At 28.2% G+C, this 20,864-nt stretch overlaps 2 protein-coding genes across 2 annotated transcripts; both read left to right on the forward strand.

The window, feature by feature from the left end:
- Nucleotides 1-2,343: 2,343 nt before the first annotated feature.
- Nucleotides 2,344-5,141, forward strand: LOC132925819 (zinc finger MYM-type protein 1-like). The gene is made up of 6 exons (XM_060990183.1): nucleotides 2,344-2,467; nucleotides 2,665-2,760; nucleotides 2,916-3,690; nucleotides 3,762-4,027; nucleotides 4,144-4,809; nucleotides 4,918-5,141. The coding sequence occupies exons 1-6, from the start codon at nucleotides 2,344-2,346 to the stop codon at nucleotides 5,139-5,141; spliced, it is 2,151 nt and encodes a 716-aa protein (XP_060846166.1).
- Nucleotides 5,142-13,970: 8,829 nt separating this feature from the next.
- On the forward strand, nucleotides 13,971-14,714 carry LOC132924549 (uncharacterized). Its single transcript, XM_060988926.1, has one exon. The coding sequence runs from the start codon at nucleotides 13,971-13,973 to the stop codon at nucleotides 14,712-14,714; it is 744 nt and encodes a 247-aa protein (XP_060844909.1).
- Nucleotides 14,715-20,864: the final 6,150 nt, after the last annotated feature.

A 20,864-nucleotide genomic window follows, 5' to 3' on the forward strand; every position in this document is an offset into this window, starting at 1 on the left:
TTTTAATGTATATAATTTATTTTTTTTATTTATTATTATTATTATTTTTTAATTTTATAATGTCCATACGCTAGTGTCTTAATCCCATCATTCATTATACATATAACGTTAATCATCGTTAGCACTTAATACAAGTTTATTCATTTTTTTAGAATGGACAATATGTTTATTCAATTGAATAAAAATCATGTTTCTACATGTTTGTTTATCATCAACATTTTCATAGTTTATATATGCATTTAATATTTCTATATAATGTCTAAATTGCATATGTTTTTCAATTACATATTTTTTCACACCTTTAGCTTTTTTTATCTCAATGTCGTCCACAGTTCTGTAAGCGTATAATTTCGGTCTTAACCCAAACAAATTCTTTTAACATTTTTCTTCCCATTTCCTCTTTGAAATAACCGGGCTGATTTTTATAAATTTCATTTGATGTATCAAAAAACGGTGATAAATCATATCTTATATCATTAAAAAAATTGTGTGTTCGAATAGCATATACCATAGAATCTGTATCCGAGTATAAAGAATTTATTTTGTTACCATATTTATTTTTCATTACATTATAAGGAAAATCATACATAAATGTTTTTAAAACATCTAAAATTGCGAATCCTACATAAATTGCTTTATCAAATTTAATAGTTTCCTTATGTTGATGAATAGCCAGAAGATTTTCAAAGTATATAGTTCTATCTTTAAAGTTAGTTTTCATCATTAATTTACTTGCTTTTCTAGTTGACGAAATCAACTTTAAAGAAATTTTAGCACGCACATTTTCCATACATTTACCAAAAACACTATTAATTAATAACTTCCAAAAATTAATTTCAAAGTTATTTTTAGCTTTTACTCTCATATTTGTACAGAGTTCAATATATGGGGCCATCCATGTACTCTGTGAAAATCGGATAGCTCGATGAATTTTTTTTAATTTAAGTCCATTAGCAATTGCGTGTTTTAAATTTTTATAGTGTATAATATAATTTTTTTTCGGTGATAACGTAGTAATTAATTTTTTAACTTTTGAATTTGGAGGACATTCGTTTAAAGGTAAAAATGGAAAATCGTTATGTTTTTTATGTAAATATTTAGGATAATCAATATCCACTTCTAATATATAACCAACTTTTGAATCGTTTGGAATTTTTGTAACATCTATATCCAAGTCATCAACCCATTTAAAATCTTTAAAAGGTAGTTCAGTTAACATCGACTTTCCATATAAATTCACCTTTAATGTTTGGTATGTCCGATGAATTCGGAATAACATGGATATCATTATTATCACAACCAAGTTCTCGAATTATAAAGTAACTATCGTATGATAAGTTATGAAAAAAAATTGGAAGAAATGATGGATTAGTTATTACAAAATTACATTTAAGACAAAGGCATTGTCTATATTTACCAGTAAAATGACAGTGATCTCTAACCTTTAATAAATTATTTTTTTTTAAAGATAATAAACATTTTTCACAAACCTCCGCTCTCTGAAATTGTTTTTCTTCCTTTTCAGTCAATGTAGTCATTGGTATATTAATTTCATATACATCATTTATCTTTTTTCCAATATCGATCATATTTTCCATAAACTTTTTTGCTGCATCTTTACCTCTATACATTATTATCTTTGTTGGAATTTTAAATTGATGCAATAGCTTTTCTGTTATACTGTTATAGTCAACTTTTACATAAAACGCATAACTCATAATTTCATGTAAATGAGTAATATGGGTTTTAGACAGTGCCGTAAAAATCATAGGTGCAGGCGGTGCAGAGCACTGGGGCCCACCGTGTCGAAGGGCCCATAGTGGATAGCCGTCAAATTTTTTTTTTAATTTGATTCGACTTCATAATTTTATTATAATCTTATTTAGTATATTTTATAACAAATAAACAAAATGTAAAAACCCGGTCTGTTTTACTTGGAATTGTTTATCTAAATATTGGGAAAATTACTAAGCCTAGAGTGACATAAATAGATTTGTTGAATATTATATTATGCGATATCTCGATAACGATACGCACACACTTACAAAGTATTCGGGGAGTTGACCGTTATACCGTTGTGGCGTTGTATGTCTATGTGCCCGTGTCGATGTAATACACTGATTTTCAGACGAGACAGAGGATATTAATTATATTTAGCTATTACTTATTAGCTAATATTATGTTTTATGTAGGTAGGTTAACTGTTATTTCCTTTTTTAGTTTTTTACTTTAAAAAGTGTAAAATAAGTTATTGTGCACTGTGTAACTTACTTTCATATAATTATAATCTACATAATTTAAAGCTCATAGTTACCTAATTATTTCTATTATAAATATTTTATTATGAATAATCCAAAAGTTCCCAGTGGTGCGGCTAAGAGAAAAAAGAAACTTCAACAAACACAACATCTTTTGAAAACAAATGCAAAAATTAAGAATTATTTTGAATGCAATCGACATGTTAATGGTAAATTGTTTCCTCAAAAATATTTAGAAATACTTTAATTTTCATAGTAGACAATTGACAGTTTTAGTTATATTAGTAATAATTTATGTATTTAGTATAAGTATTAGTTTAATTGTATTACATTAAAATATGTTATACATATTATAAATGATATAACATATAGTACATTCATAAATATTTTCTAATATTTTACTCAGATGTTAACATTGAAGTTGAAGAAGACCAAGACAGAACTATTGCTGGTAAATCTACTGAATCATGTACGTTAGAAGTTCAATCAACTAGTACTCAGGGTTAGTTATGTCAAACATTTTTATTTATTAAAATAAAATAGATACTTAACTTAAAAAACCTGATGTTTTTAAAAGTCAAGTACATTAAATAATTTATTATTTGCAATATATAAAGTAGGTACCTAACTATTTTTATTTTATTTTTTTACATTTAGAATTAAATTTTAAGTTAGATTATCCGACTGATAGAGGACATTTTAAAGGACCTATAATAGACAGTAAACTTAAACGAACCATTTTGACTTATGGGCCTTGTAGACCGTTAATACAGTTTCCCTACAGAATTATACATGGCAATAATAGAAAATTTTCAGTCGATTATTACAATATGAAAACTAAAACTGGTGTTCTAATTCCCCGTCTTTGGCTCTGTTACTCTGTGAAATTAGATAAAGTATACTGTGAAACGTGCTGGCTTTTTGTAGATTACAATCATCGAAATTTTAAGTCAGAATGGGTTGAAGGCATTGATGATTGGCAGCATTTGTCCCAAAAAATAATTTCTCATGAAATATCAGGTCCTCATTTAGATGTAATGCAACTTAGACTTGTATGGACAAATAACTGTACTATTGATAAAGAGTTGGAAGTTCAAATTTCTAATGAAGCTAAATACTGGAGAGATGTATTGGGAAGAATAATTAAAATAATTTTAAGTCTTACTGCTGGTAATTTGGCACTCCGTGGTAATGAAACCAAGCAATTTTGTGAGGGAAATTTTCTTAGAACAGTAAAACTATTTGCAGAATTTGATCCATTTTTAAGAACAGTCCTTGATAAAAAAGATGGTCAAATTAAATATCTAAGTCCAGCTATTCAGAATGAGTTAATTGAAATTTTATCATGTAATTTAAGGAAAATCATTTGTGATGAAATAAAAATCTCTACTTTTTTTTCTATAATTGTTGACTCAACTCAAGATATTACAAAGTTAGACCAAGTCAGTATTATAATTCGTTATGTTACTATTGATTATATTAAGCATACTGTTTGTATAAAAGAGTCGTTCTTGGATTTTATGCAATTGATCATCATGGTGCCAAAGAATACACAAATCTCATAATAAATGTCCTCTCTCAGTTGGGCTTAGATATTTCTAAATGTCGAGGTCAAGGGTATGATGGTGCTGCAGTGATGAGTGGTATTTATAGTGGTGTTCAAAAACGTATTCAAGACATAGTACCAAATGCTCACTTTGTTCATTGTTGTGCTCACAACTTGAACTTAGTAATTTGTGACTCTGCTAAAAGTTCAGACACAGTTCGGCGTTTTTTTATTACTGTACAAGCAGTTTTCAATTTTTTTAGTAGTTCAGCTCCTAGATGAGCTTTATTAGCGTTGGGAGAAGAAAATACCTTAAAAGTTCATAAAACTGTTCTCAAGTATGCGCAACACGTTGGGAAGCTCGACACCAAGCTATATTTGCATTAAAAGAAAGATTTAATGACGTATTGATCACATTAACAAAAATTACTCTTACAACAACAAATGGTGATGAAAGAAATGTTAGCAAAAGTATACGCTCCAAATTGGATTCTGTAGAATTTGTTTTACTTTTATGTTTGTGGGAAAGAGTATTGAGAAGTATGCAAGGTGTTTCAAAAGTATTACAAAGTGTTGATATAAATATTCAAACTTCTTGTGGTCTTCTTGAGCAAGCAATTGGATCATTATCAGAATTGCGACAGAATTACAATGACATTGTTAATATTGCTAATGATTTATGTTCTAAATGGGGTATTTCATCTAAATTTCCATCAAAACGCAAACAATTTACCAAATTACATTTTGATGAAATCGATGGTGACAGAAGGTTAAATATAACAGAAGAAAACTTTAGAATTAAAATATTTTATCCTGTTGTAGATACTGCTTTAGCACAACTAAGAAGTAGATTTAAAGGATTAAAAGTAATCGTATCGACTTTTGAATTTTTAAATCCAACTTTTTTAAGAAGTACTGAAGAAAATGATTTAAAAAAATGTTCTTTTGATTTTATTCAACATTATAAGTCAGATGTGACTTCAGATTTTACTCGACAGTTACTAAGTATCCAATCTATAATAAAAAATAAATCAGATATCAAAAATATTAATGATATTATAATATTTATTGTGAATAATGATTTATCAACAGCTTTTTGTGATGTTCTAACAGCTTGTATAATTTTTTTGACAATTCCTGTTACTGTGGCTTCAGCTGAAAGATCTTTTTCCAAACTTAAATTGATAAAAAATTACTTGAGGAATTCTACTTCTCAAGAAAGATTAAGTAATATATCGGTATTAAGTATTGAAAGAGGTCGTACTGATGAAATAAATATTGAAAAGATTATTACTGATTTCGCAAATGCTAAAGCTCGAAAGAAAATGTTTTTTTAATATTTAAATATTATAAAAAATGTAATAGGTCATATTATAATGATAATAATTATGTTTTGTATTATTAATATTTTATTTTAAATATTATAAAATATGTGATATAAAAAAAAATAGGTATATTATCATATAATGGTAATTATTATTATTTTTATTTCTAATGTTTTGTTATTATTATGTTTTTTATTATTAATATTTTATTGTAAACCATGTTTGTATTATCAATAATCATATTATAATATTCATATCATATATTTTATATACTAACTTATTTATTTTATCTACCCATGTAGTTTATTCTACAAGTTTTTTTATTAATAAAATCTATTCAATATAAAATTGTGATCCTGTGTTCCTAGTACGTTGAAGCTCTACATAGAATTGTTTCAACGAGAAAATTATCCATCGGTTCTTATTCAATTCATCCACAAATACTATCCTTTTTAAAGGGTAAACAATTTCCATGGCGTGAACTCCTACTTTTTTACATGTCTCAAGAAAGAGGGGCCCATATACATTTGTTTGCACCTGAGTCTTTAACTCTCTAGTTACGGCACTGGTTTTAGAAACCTTAGATTTTTTACTACATACTTTTAATCAACTCTATTAGGGTCTGTTTAGGGTTTAAAATACATTCAAAGTCAGCATAAATATCAAACGGTATTCTATTGGTTTTTTTATAACTTTTAAAATATATGAATTCATCATCTTTTCCTTCTTCAAACATTATTGGTCTTCCTAATTAATTCTTATCACACATTTGCTCAAGTTTAATCAATCCTTCTTCACCCTAAAGTTTACTTATACACGGTTTATTCCCGAAAGTTCCTTGTAATAATTTTGAAGCAACATTTAAAATTCTCAAAATATTTTCCCATAAGCATAAAATTAAAATAAATTCACTTGATTCTAATTTTTTTTTTTAAAGATATACTTGCATTTTTTTCATCTGGTTTCTTGGTAGTTAATGATTTTTTAGTTAAACATTTAACAACATCTATGAACCTCTCTTGTAATACAAATACTCCATCATGCCTTGCTTCCCATCTTGTTGGGCATACGTTTTTTAATGTTTTCTTGGAAACTTTACATCCTTGTTCATCACCAAGCGCTAATAATGCCCACCTTGGTGCACTAGAACCAAAGAAATTGAATACATCTTGCACTGTACTAAAAAATGAAACAATCTTTTGTGAGGTTTTAGCAGCATCAAAAATTACCAAATTTAAATTATGCGCACAACAATGAACATAAATAGCCGTTGGCACAATATCAATAATTCGCTTTTGTACTCCAAAATGGACACCACTTATTACAGAAGCCCCATCATAACCCTGACCACGGCATTTTTTTATATCTAAACTAAACTTATTCAGTATTTTCAACAAAAGTTCAGCATAATCAGATTATCATAAAATGATTCCCTTATATCTAATATGTGATTTTTATATTCAACAAAGACATACCTAATAATTATGCTCACTTGATCAACTTTAGTAATATCTTGGGTCGAGTCGATTATAATTGAAAACCAAGAACACTTTTTAATTTCATCAAATATATTGTTACGTTCTGATGCTAAAATTTCTTGAGGATTACCTTTCTTTCCTTCGTTTCCTCGGAGAGCAGTATTACCTGATGTAAGTGTCAAAATTATATGAAAAACTCGACGAAGAACATTTCTCCAATACTCTGCTTCTTCAGATATTTGTTTTTCTAAATCAGTATCTAATGTTTTATTTTTTTCCCAATATCTACGAATTTCTGTTACATTTATTTGTTGAATAGAATTTTCATGCTTAGAAATTTGTTGTGATAAATGTTGCCAGTTGTCAATGCCAGAAATCCATTCATGTTTATAATGTTCATATTGTCGGTTAGCAAAAAGCCAACAAAATTCACAATATGCTTTATCTAAAATTAAAGAATAGCATAACCATAGCCGTGGAATTCGAATACCTGTTTTAGTTGTTATATAGTAATAATCAGTAGAAAAACATCTGTTAACATGATTCTTAGGAAACTTGATTGATGGTTTGCATGGTCCAAATAACAAAATACTCTTTTTTAATGAAGTTCATATTTCCACGATCAGACGGATACTTTAAAGTTAAATTTAAGCCATCAAAATTTAAAATAAATGTAAAATAAACAAGTATAAATACCACTGTCAGTAGGTAGGTACCAAAAATTTAAATTAATTGTTCAATATTGAATTTTATTTTTTAAAAATATTCTCAATAAATTATACCTTTTGAACTATCATTCTCTTTTATAATTTCATTATCTTGATGATTTTCAATAACAGTTGAAGTATTAGATACAACTGAAAATTATTTAATAAATTATGTTCTAATAACGTAATTACATTTTTTTTTTTATGTAAATAATTTATGAATAAATCAAAATATCTAAGTTATAACTGATATCGTGTGACAATATCCCTGACTATATGGTTCTTTTATTTCTAAATATGAAATACAGTACAATTGAACAAATCAAAAAAATCATTAAGATAGATATAGTTTAAAAATATTAACCTGATTTTTTAATCCACAATTTCATAGCATTTGCTGCATTTTGATTTTCGTTCTGTTGTTTCATTTTTTTTTTGTGCTTATCCCAACCACTCATGCATATACGTTTTGACATTTTTAACAAATTAATATACTAGGTATTCAAAATATTATATCAGAAAAAAATAAATCCACAAATCACTTTCAAAATAAAAAAAAACAATTCCTGAAATGGTTATTAACAATTCGTACAAACTACAAAGTATACGGTATACTATTAGTATTCAGTATTTACACTAAATGGAAATAACCAATGAAGCCACGGACAGACGAATAACGTACAAAAATCAACAATAAAATCATAAAATTACGTAATACGTATTTGGATATCCTAATATCGTACGATTCGTACGTACAAAAAGTAAAAACCCAAGAAACATTTCACATTTGTATGTTTATCAATAATCTATTTTTATAAATGTACGATTAAATGTGTTCCTAGTGGTTCGTCTCCCGATTGCGTAGACCACGGACCTGCAAGTATTTTTATTTTACATGGTAAACAATGATATTTTATTATATTTGAATTGTTTTTTTGTTCTAAGAATTATTATTACATCTACAATCTACAAACTAATTTTAACAAATCGATTTGGGGGCCTATATATACCACACCCGGTAGTTGCGGCACTGGTCTTATTCATATCAATAGTTGACGAGTTAAGATTGAAAATTAATGTATAACCAAATGTATTATATGCTATATATTATGAATGGACGGTATTTATCAAATCTCCATGTTGTAAATGGGTTGGTTGCTAATATATATATATATACATAAGTCAACTATTGTTAAATATTTTGAACATTTCATACATCTACGGAATTGACAATATCTTTGTAATCCCATAATTGTTAGAAACTGTCTATGATAACCAACGAGACAAATGTTATTTATATTGTTATAATTGTTATCATTGAGTACACAAAACATAGAACACTATGATTTTTTCGATCTATGATTTATTATAATTTCAACATATACTTCTTTTAGTATATAATTCGAATTATTAAACAAATCTAACAGATCTCTTTCGCTATACGCAAATGGATATGCCATAACCCGGCATATCTCGTATGGAATGGCACATGAATACATAGCCTCATAGGTATAGTCATCGTTCTGTTAGTATTTTTTTGAAAAACCAAAATAAAAAAATAAAAACATAATTATAATATTTAATATTTCTATTATTGTTGATACAAATAGTACTCATTATTCTGTGATCAACTTAAATTTCATCTTTATAATTATTTATATTAAAACAGTTTCATATCATTAGAAATTATTTTTTTGTTTAGGTTTCGTGTATACCTAATATTCTTTATTTTTGTTAAAAAATAAATTCAGAATGTTGATATATTAATTTTTTTATTTTATAAAAATAACAATTAATAATAGTTTAAACAATAATAATAATAACATTAAAATAAAACTAAATTAAATATGGTTAATTGAATAACCAGTGATCTGAAATCGGACGATTATAATTTAATATAGAAACAAATTCGCAATTACCATTTTTTAGATCGTCTAGTTGATCATACAAATTTGATAAATTTTGGCGTATGCGTCTATCGCATTGTAAACCAATATAATTAGTATAATTGTACTCGCTTAAAATGTTATTTTTTTCATCTCTTAAATTTATTATTTCTACTAGGTTCGGTATTTTCCGTTTATATGCCTGACGAATATTTTTATTTATTATTCTAATCTTTTCTTTTTTTAATTTCTTCCCCCCTATTTGAAAATTCATCATTTTGCTGTCTTTGATGTAATCTTTACCGCCGTGAAGTTAGCCCTTACACTTAATTAAAACAAGTTTTGCATAGTGCCAAAATTTTGCAAGTAATTAGCAAGAATTTGCAAGTCCAGTCCCAGAATTTGCAAGTCTATAACAAAGAAGTTATTAGGGGTGGAACCAAAGAAGGGCTAACTTCACGCAGCCCTTACTTGTTGTCCGAAACCTTCGAAACCGGTATCAAAAAACTCGTTATAATTAGCAAGAATTTGCAAGTCAAAAACCTCACCTCTACGAATTTTCAAAGTTTTCACCCCAGCCCTTACTTGTATTGTAATAGAATCAAATATTAAGCCATAGTTGGTAAAGATAAATATAACGTTACTATTACTTTTTTAAATGTTGAAATTATTAAACATTTAATTAAAACTGTGTATAAACTAAAAAACATTAACTAATCGCTTAAATATTGTTATAAGTGGATATTATAGAAACACAAGATAGAAAAACAGGAACAAAAGCGGGCAGTCAAAAGAGGGTCTGCAAGAAAAAAAACAATGCAAAAAAATCGAAAAAAGTGAGTGCTTTTACATAACCCATCAGGTGAACAAAATTATAATTAAATTATTCTTTTAAAGAATGTTTCTTATCGAGAAAAAATTGGAAAAATGATGAAACATCAGAAAATTGCACTCGAAATTACAAATTCAATGAGCATTCGGCGAGACGACGGGATTTTGATTGTAAAGGCACCTGCTGACGAAAAATCTACTGACTATTGGAGGTTGTCACATTATAAAACGAAAAACATTGAGCATGTTGATTCTAAGGACAGGTGATATATAATATTATTTTACTATCGCGCTTCGAATATAACTAAATAACTATAGTATACATTAATACTATAGTTATTTATTTTTTAAGTAAGATATTATTATAAAAAATAATTTTTTGTATGAATATTTTTTACAGATGGAAACATGCTGAGTGTTCGATGAAACTTTCAATAACCGATCAGGCAAAGGACCAAGCCATATCGAGTGAACTAAATGAATTGGTTCAAACACTTTTCGACCGATTTATGAAGGATTCAAAGAAAAAAATTACACGTATTTGATATGTAATAAACTATGTTTATAATAGTGGTGGAAATCATTTAATAAATAATAAAACTTTGATTACAATATATTATGTCTATTTTATTTAAATAAAAAAAAATAATATATTCATAGGTTAAAATAAAAAAAAATAATATAAAAATTATTATTAATAGTTAATATATAACTATATAAGCAGTATTAATTAATAATGATATATTTTTTTCGATAGCGAAATATTTTGAAAAAATCATAATTCATAAATATATATATATTTTTTTTATTACAATATTATTAAATCCTGCAAAATCATGTTTGATAAATAATTAAAATGAAATTGTAATAGCTCGTACATGAATGAAATATCATCACTTTGTATATTGCTATAGCTGAAATCATAATTTTGAATATATTGGTTTGTAAACTCGTTTCGTTGACAAGACAATGGTAACCCGTTTACTTCAACCTTGGTTAACGCGTAAGCTGTATCGAATGTTTTTTGGTATGATCAAAACTTTTTCTGTTTTTCAACTATATACAAGTCTAGACAATGTTGTAATTGTTTTAAACGTTGAAGATCAACATGAGATAATGTTATGTAATTATCATTAGAATATAAAACAATAGTTGATTGGTTTACGTTAACAGAGTAGAAAAAGTTGTCTGAAATTCTAACACGTTTACATCGAGTATGTAAATTATTAATAATTGTATTAAAATTGTTTTCACACATTAATGTGCACCACTGTTCTAGATCAAGCGTTACAACTTTTTTAGTTAATTTACATTCTAATAATATAATAATTGAAATCTGTTTATTAACTAGAAGTCCAACCGTCACACTTTTCTTGCTAAAAGGACGGATGGATTCATATTATGTGACGATGAGTTCTACCAATGGTGAACACTTTTTGAATAACAATAATTTTCTAAAATATTAAAAAAAAAAAATGTAGTAAACAGCTATTGTTTTGAAGTATGAATATGATCAGTAGGAAGCTTAGCTTAAACTAGTAATTTTTATTTACTTCTACATATTATTTACTTAACCTGTGGGGGGGGGGATAGACATTTAAAAAAAAAATGTGAACATATGGCCTAGTCAGATAGCGAGTAAAGGGCTATTATACTTACCTACTTACCTAACCATAGAACCTGAAATTTAATAAACATTAAAATATTTAATTTAAACTAGACGCGTTATCCCATGTTCACATGGCCACATGTTCACGAGGTATTAAATCATGTATTAACACATTTAAATTATTTATTATAATAATAAATATTTATTTGTCATAGCATAAAAAGTTAGAAGTTAGAATCATACAATTTATTAGCAAACAGTATCATATGACCTAGATTCACAAATGTTAATATTACCGTATTTTTTTTATCACATTTTCAATAAACTGATTTCCTTTTGATAATAGAACATGTATACATTTCGGATTCCATCTTGAGTGTTCGATCCATGGATTATCATCTTTTTCCCAATTATGTAAGATAAGTCCACAGCAAAAACATTCAACGATATCTTTTTTTCCTGAATATATAAAACCGCATTCAGCTAATGAGATGAAGTTAGTGGAAATAAATTGAATGTTTTCAATCTTGATGAAAATGTAGTATATTGTGGATGTGCAGGATATACAATGTTTCGTACTAAAGTAACAAGTGAGCAAAAATTGTTGCTAAATTTTTGAAATCCATTTTTTAAACTGAAAATATTCACTTTCTAAAAAAAAAAAGATGTAACAAAAAATAACAGAACTTGATCAAACGAAGGTTTATTACTAACTGAACTTAAGTGGATTAAATAAACAATTTATATTATATTATGTATGATATACAGGGAAAAAAATGGCTTGAGCTGGAAACTCTTCCTAGAATTTTTAAAATCTCCCTGCCCAAAAGTGCTCAGAACATACATTATGGTTTTTGAAAAACAGTGTTTTTTCGTGTTACAGGGAAAAAAATTGGCTTGAGCGGGAAAGTCCCGCTTAAACTTTTAAAATCTCCCTGCCCAAAAGTGCTCAGAACATACTAATACATACTACTTATACTGTAAGTGAAGAAAGAAAGAACGTTAAAAAAAAATGTTGGTAAAAGGTTGATTTTAACACCAGGTCAGTCAGGAGGTGCAATTCCCTTAATATCTATTTTTGCAGGATTATCGGCACTTGGTAGTTTAATGTCAGGAAGTGCTAGTGAGAAAAGAAAGAAAGAAAGAAAGGTAATGGATTATATTTAAATAATAATGGATCGATGAAAAAAAACTGATGAATACGCTATCTTACAGACCACTAACTTCTAGAGATATTATAAAATACGTTGTAAAGTTTAATATCAGTCATTTCCGTGGAGTTTTTTCACGTGATAACTTAGCTAAAAAACCTCTCGCAATCGAATGTGGTATATTAAATTTAGACGTATCTTCCGGTAATGGAAGTCATTGGGTGGCGTTTTATAAAAATAAGGATAAAGTTATATATTTTGATAGCTTCGGTGATTTACCTACACCAATTGAATTACAAACATATTTTAAAGGAAACAATATTTTATGTATATAACTATTCAAATTATCAAGATTATAATACATTTAATTTTGGTCATTTATGTCTTAACTTTTTACAATGTATGAATCAGTCACTTTAAGTTTGACAGGTAATGATACTATATATCTGCAAATTATTTTCCATCTCTAAACGTCAACGAGGACTCGGAAACAGCTTTGATATGTTTACAAACGTTTAATTCATTTCCGAACATAAATTCAACTAATAACAGATTGGAAATAGAAGTTATCGAAGACACAGATAATAGGTTTATTGAAGATGCGAAATTTGTAAATGAATTTGAAGAAGGATATTATGACATTGATGATATTGGCAATAAAATTGCTATAGAGTTATTAACCTTTATAAACTAAACAGAACATATTTATCATTCAGTATGACTATGGATCATATAGATTTTAGAACATATATAAGATGTGATGAAAGGCTTTGATTATCTTGATATTCCAAACAGTATAGGCTCTGTATTAGGGTTTGAAAAAAAAAATATTTTTCACGTAATGATGTTCACCGATCAGAAAAAGCTGTAAATTTGAACACAATTAATTGTATAAAAGTATTGTGTAATGTTTCACAAGGTTCATTCAACAATCATCTCCAAAGTCATTCAATTTATGAGTTTTTTCCGACCGGTAGAACAGGAACAAAAGTGACTCAATCACCACTAAACCTTATATATTATAAACTTAAAATAAATATCGATTCAATAACTATTCAATTAGTTGATCAGAACAATAAACCGATTGATAATTTCAACGAGACATTAACAGTTGTTCTACATATTAAACGTCACGGATCTTAAAACTAATTTAAATTTAAAGTTTTTCTAGAAATAAATATGTATGAATCAATCACATTAAGTTTAACTGGGAATGAAACCACACTATCTTCAAATTATTTCCCGTCTCTAAACGTGTACGAAGACTCTGAAATAGCTTTGTTATGTTTACAAACGTTCAATTCGTTTCCAAACATAAATTCTTCTAATAACAAATTTGCGATACAAGTAATAGACGAGTATAATAATAATAATAATGAAAATATATGTTATATTGCATTAAAAACGGGATGTTACGAAATTGTAGATATTAACCGTCAAATTAAGAAGCAAATAAATTCTTACAATGAAGAAAATGGTACAAAAATAACATTCGATATTTCAGTTGACCATAATGATTTTAGATCATACATACAATGTAATGGTATAATTATGTTTAATATGATTAATGGGATAGCACCCATATTAGGATTTAAAAAACGAGACTATCCTCCGGAGTATGTAACTCATCGATCGGAAAAAGCTGTTAATTTAAACACAATTAATTCTATAAAAGTGATGTGTAATATAGCTCAAGGATCATTCAACAATCACCTTCAAAGTCATACAATTTACGAGTTTTTTCCGAGTGAAAAGACTGGGACAAAAGTTGTTCAATCACCACCAAATTTAATATATTATAAATTAAATAAAATAAATATTGATTCAATAACTGTACAATTAGTTGATCAGGATTTTAATCAAATCCAAAATTTTGGTGAGACATTAACAGTTGTGTTACATATTAAACGTTACGGTTCTTAAGATGGGATTAAAATTCAATATAAACCCATTACTTCACGTTAATCGAGCTAGTCACACGACTAAAGTGTTAGCGATAACATCGACTAATGTAAAAAAATTAACGGTGAAAAATAAAAAAATTCTAAAGGCTCTTGGTTATAAATTAAATCATAATGCCTGAAAGTGATATTTTGGATATAAGTTCACGGTTCGAAACGGATTCTAAAATTACGAAAATTGAATATCATTCATATACACCGTATACGACTTCATTGAATAATAATGATGAAATACAGATGAAATATATGATGATCAATCCAGCAAACAGATGTTTATCCGTATCTGCATGAAAGTTTTATATTCATAGAAGGTTCAATATCAGATGCTACAAAAGTAAAACTTTCTAATAATGGTTTTTCCTATCTTTTTGAACAAATACGACTTGAAATCAATGGGATAGAAGTAGATAGCACACGTGCACTTGGTATTACAAGCTCATTGAAAGGTTATCTATCAGGTACGCCAGATAACTTTAATTGTTATGAAAATGAAGGTTGGATTTTTAAAAATAATACAAACCCTGTAAATGTTAATGGTGAATTTAGTGCCTGCATTCCACTGAAATATTGGTTAGGTATATTTGAAGACTTTAAAAAAATATTAGTTAATTCTAGATTAGAACTAATATTAACTCGAAGTCATAGTGATTTAAATGTGCTAAACGTAAAAACTATTGGAAGTGCTAATACTTAGTAGTTAATAAATGTATTTTTTATTGATATGATTTGAAAAATTACTTACTGGCTTTTAATTATATAAATAAATGTATTATAAAACCATCATTTAAACAATTAGCAATTAATCATCTCAATTTCTAATTTTAAGTATATAATTAAATTAAAATATTTTAGCTACCTAGTACCTACCTAGTGTTAAAATATTTTTTATTTTTATATTACAGAGTTTTTGGGTCAGAGATGAAGACTGCGGCAGAGGTATGGTTGGACCAAATTGAGCATGATAATGATGATGATGATAGATGTACAAGTGATAGAATTAGATTCTATATTAAATGATAATGATGATCAGGACGTTTCATATAATTTACCACCCCATTATAGATGTGCTAGTCACACGTTAAATCTTGTAGCTACAAAAGACAGCGAAAGCGCATTGTTCAATGTATTATATAAAAAACAGGCAAGATCAACTTTTAGTAGGATGCAAGCACTATGAAATAAGCAAGATCGATCAAGCCAAATTGCTGATGAAATACATGATTCGCTCGATATATACATTCAAATACCTAATATGACCCGTTGAAATTCCACTTTTAGAGCGGTTCAGTGTCTAAAAGACCAGTTAAAAAAGGGATGAAGAAAAAGTCCTTAGAATATGTGATCTTGCAAACATACCTAGATTTGATAAAAGAAATAATGATTTTATGACTGATTATTGCATGGTACGTATTATAATATTTAATTTTGGTATATTAATAATATTATAATTATTTTAAATAATTGGTTGACTTTTTATAGGTTATGGAACCCTTGGTAAAAGCCCTTGATATTTTATAAGGAGACACATTGGTTTGTTTGGGCTATCTTCTACCAACAATTAACTGGTTATCTAAACAATTAGAAAAATTAAGTTTAACTGGTGGTTGCTGCAAAGCATTAGCTGTTGCTTGTGCCAAAGGCGTAGAAAAGAGATTTAAATATATATAAAAAAGATAGTACAATTATTTTAGCAGCAGTATCGCATCCAAAATTTAAATTAAGGTGGCTAAGTGGAGATCAAAAAAATGAAGCGAATGATCTATTACAATCAGAAATTGATGCAACTCCAAATTTGCATAACAATGATGAAATATGTTCAAAATCATCACAAGATGAAGACGAATTTCTCTTTAGTAATGAAGTTGTTGAGGAACCATATCCAGAAATTGAACGATTTATGAAGGCTCCTTATACATCAGATCTCACGGTTTTAAATTCAATGGCATTAGTCAAGAATATTTTTATTAAATATAACACGGCTTTACCATCCAGTGCTTCAGGTGAGCGATTATTTAGTGTTGCAGGGGACATTTGTTCTAAAAAAAGATCACGGATGAGCGATAAGAACTTCGAAGATACACTATTATGTAAAGTTAATTTAAAAAACAAACAAATAATTATATTTTATACTATTTAATAATTAAATAAAGAAAAGGTTTTAATTAAGTTGTTTATTTATTTATTTAATAGGTATGTTTATTGTTTATGTTGTGAGTTCGTGAAATTATATGGATTATAGTTAACTATATACCTAATAATTAATTACTATTGATAAGAACAATTTTAATTAGTACTATTTTTTAAAAGTTATAAGTAACTAATATTGTAATGTACTTATGTATTAACTATACATGTTATTTTTGTACATTTTTTTTCAAACTATACATTTTTACTGTTGGTAGTGTACTTCTAGTTATATTATTGCTTGGCACAATCTTAATTGCTAAGAAATTAAAAAAAGAAAAAATTGTAACAAGAAAGTAATGTAGTTACTTTTCTATTCAAAAAGTAAATTAATTTCATTACAATTTTTTTTGAGTAACGATTAAAAGTAACTTTAATATATTTATCTCTAAGTAACGAGTAAAGTAACTTGATTACTTTTTAAAAGTAACTTACCCAACACTGTTATCTATTGTAGTGGGCCAGCAACTAGTCGTCGAAATTGCATGTCGTATCGAAATAAAAAGAGTCGAAATATTTCTAAGTCTCGTTTATTTAATTAATTGAAAATATTTTAAGTCCAAATGATCGATTTCTGATATAGACTGACGTGAAGGTGCTTGCGTTAACTCTGGTAAATCACGTCTGCAGGAGTCTTCTCCAGGGCCCCCCTTTAATAGTCTGTGTCCCCCGACCTACTACCCATGTACCCTCTGGCCTATTCCTAAGTAAGTCATTTGTTCTCACACTATTACGTATTTCAGGATGCACGTGCGATAATTAATCTCGATATGACATCCGGTGGCGATCTGCCCACGCACAGGTGGTCAACCGCAATCACTGTGTCCGAGTTCCCAGAACTCGAAATGTGATTAAAAATATGTTTATAATATATAATTGTAGGCCTATGGTTGGGTTAGGTTAATGCATCGCTGGATTTATTCATCTCCCAGTCCTAAGGGTTAGAGTCAAAAATGGGTTTGGTTATTGTTTTTAGACCTGACACAATACTGTTTCGGTACGATAGCTACAATCTCAGTCTCTCGCATTATTTGGTAATATGTTTATTTCTACGTCATAGTATTCTTATTGCGCGTCCTGTTATTATCATATATTATGGGTAATTGTTATCCTAGTATTTAAGCCTACGTCGTAGTATACTTTATTGTGTACTATATTATTGGTATAGGACATCAAAGCACGTAGCACTATCAATTAAAAGACTAAATAATTGGATAACATCTACCAATTTATTATTTAATTTGTAAACATATATTTTACCAATCATGACCAATACATTAAGTTTTTTGAATTTATCTATAATTATTATTGATTAACTCAATAGTACCTATTCTAAATTCATAATGCAAATAAAATTATTTACATTGTACCTAAATTGTACCTTTAATATGTCAGATTAATAGGCCGTCACAGTAGAAAAAAATCGACCGAAAAACATGCTTTCGTACTTCCAATAGTACTCAGGCCTCGTTGATCATAGAAACATGATTTTGGTATCAAAATAATCACGGAGAAGTTGTACTATATATTCTTGGAACAGAATTTCGTTCCAATTTAATATGTGTTTGAAGTTTGTAAAATTTTTCTTTTTTTTTAAAAATTATATAAAATCGACAAATTTAGATATCAAAAATATGTTCCAAGAATATTTAGTACAACTTCTCGTGATTATTTTGATACCAATATCATGTTTCTACGATCAACGAGGCCTGAGTACTATTGGAAGTACAAAAGCATGTTTTTGGCAAAAAAATTACGAATTTGCCGTCGTCATGTGCTGCTAAAGCGATTACAGCGGCAGCGTTCTGAAATAGTACTCTTCCACCACCCCGCTTGCATAAGCAGCCGTACCGCACCATAGGTCAATACTGGTTATTTATCGCAACCGCACACTGGTTATAAATAGCCAAATACGTTAATACAAAAATAATAATTTTGTCAATAAATAATATTATTTTATTTTTCGATGTTATAATTCGTAATTGTATTACTATCGTATTTTACGCAAAATGGAACTACGACATAATACTATATCGTAAAATTGTCACAAATCAGCTTGAAAACGTACGATTTAAACAATTTTTTTAAATTTAAATTAGTATAAATATATGAGTAAAAAAGGTACCTAGTGTTAAGAATCACTGATTTAACTAGTATATGTTTATGTTAATATTATTGTATGTATATGTATGAGCCGTCGTCGGGCTCAAGGAATGTGCTGATGAAGCCATCGAGACCCGACGACCGGCCTGGACGCCTCGCGAATAGAACGCGAGTGCGGCATTCCAGGATTGGAGACAGAGCATTCAGAACCTTATTTTTTCATTAATATAGTTGTACGTTTATTCTTAATTACAAATACAGAAAGTTAACCAGTCCGAAAGTGTTTGTGAATTTATTTGTGAGGGCATCTCAGGATCGTCCATAACACTAGGCAAGTTTCGCTCTGCTTTACAGTAGGTTACAAGTGAGTCACTACATACCTACTGGATTGTGTTAAATTTGAATTCAGTGATATAATATTGTATAAGAAAAACGAATCTTAGCGAAGATGGAGAGTCAGCCTATGATATATTATAATATATATTTTTAACTACAATAATTTAAAATTTGACAATTTTTTTCAAAATTAAAACATAAAATATTTATAAAAAAAACTTGTGCACATTGATTTTTAATATTTTTCAACTGCTGTTGTAACAATATATCTGCAGGAGCCTTGAATTAAATTTTCACGCTTCTTGACCCAACAAATTTAATTACTAATTTATCAACAACTATAGAAATTGAAAATGTCCGTAAACAGCTCAGAAAGAGTGAAAATTGTATCAAGTATAGGAATTGATAAAATAGATATATATAGTGTAAATTATTAAAAGTATCTTCAGTTATTCGTTTTTTTAATTACAACAATATAACCTCTTCCCGCATAGAGGCATCAAATGGTGCCATGTATATTTATTTTTATTAAAAATCAGCTTAAGGGGCCTTGCTATAGCATATATTATATATTTAAGGAGCAACGTTTAGGCAATTTTCAATTTTTTGTCGCCGCCCGGGATCTATGTGTTATAGAGCTCTGCACGGTCCGATTTTTTCTAGACCGGACTGGACCGATACATTTTAACAAAGACCAGGACCGGACCGGACCGATAAAATAAAAAAAAAATCCAGACCGGACTGGACCGATACATTTTAACCAAGACCAGGACCGGACCGGACCGGACCAATAAAATAAAATTGAAACTCGGGGTCCCTCCCCTCCGGTTGCGCCACTGACTATTATTCATTACTAATTTTATAACGCGTACGACGTACCTATCATTTAAGTATAATTTAAAAGCACTTGAGATAATTATTATACCGTATAGAATTTATTAGATGATTAAATAATTTTTACTGAATAGTATGTTATGTAGAGTCTGCTGTGTGGATAATCATCGTGCAGTAAGTAGTGACTAGTGTAAGCGATCTAGGTAGTAGGTATCTACTAATTACTATACCTACTTATCTAATACCTAGTTGGGTACGAGCTAGGGTAACGTAGAAAAAAATAAGTAAACTCAAACAAAATAATAAATGTTAAAATAAGTATTTATCAACTATATAATGTTTAGTTAACTACTAATAGTAATAAAAAGTATTTGAAAGAAAAATAACATTTATATCTTTATTATTAAGTGATTATACCTTATTATCACAAAATTTAAAAATTAAAACATAATATAATAATCTTAAAATAAAAGTAATGATTTTCATTTTTGGGAGTTGAAATGGTTGTTCAAAAAGAGAATGCCATCTACCGTATTGCCACCAAGACAACTTCTGCGCTCTTCTATTACCCTTCCGGCAACGCTAAATGACCGTTCACTGCTTGCACTGCTTGCTGGAATGGCCAGAATTTGCTTCGCCAAAATAGACAAAAGTG

The sequence above is a fragment of the Rhopalosiphum padi genome, chromosome 3 (assembly GCF_020882245.1).
Source record: "Rhopalosiphum padi isolate XX-2018 chromosome 3, ASM2088224v1, whole genome shotgun sequence".
Taxonomy (NCBI): domain Eukaryota; kingdom Metazoa; phylum Arthropoda; class Insecta; order Hemiptera; family Aphididae; genus Rhopalosiphum; species Rhopalosiphum padi.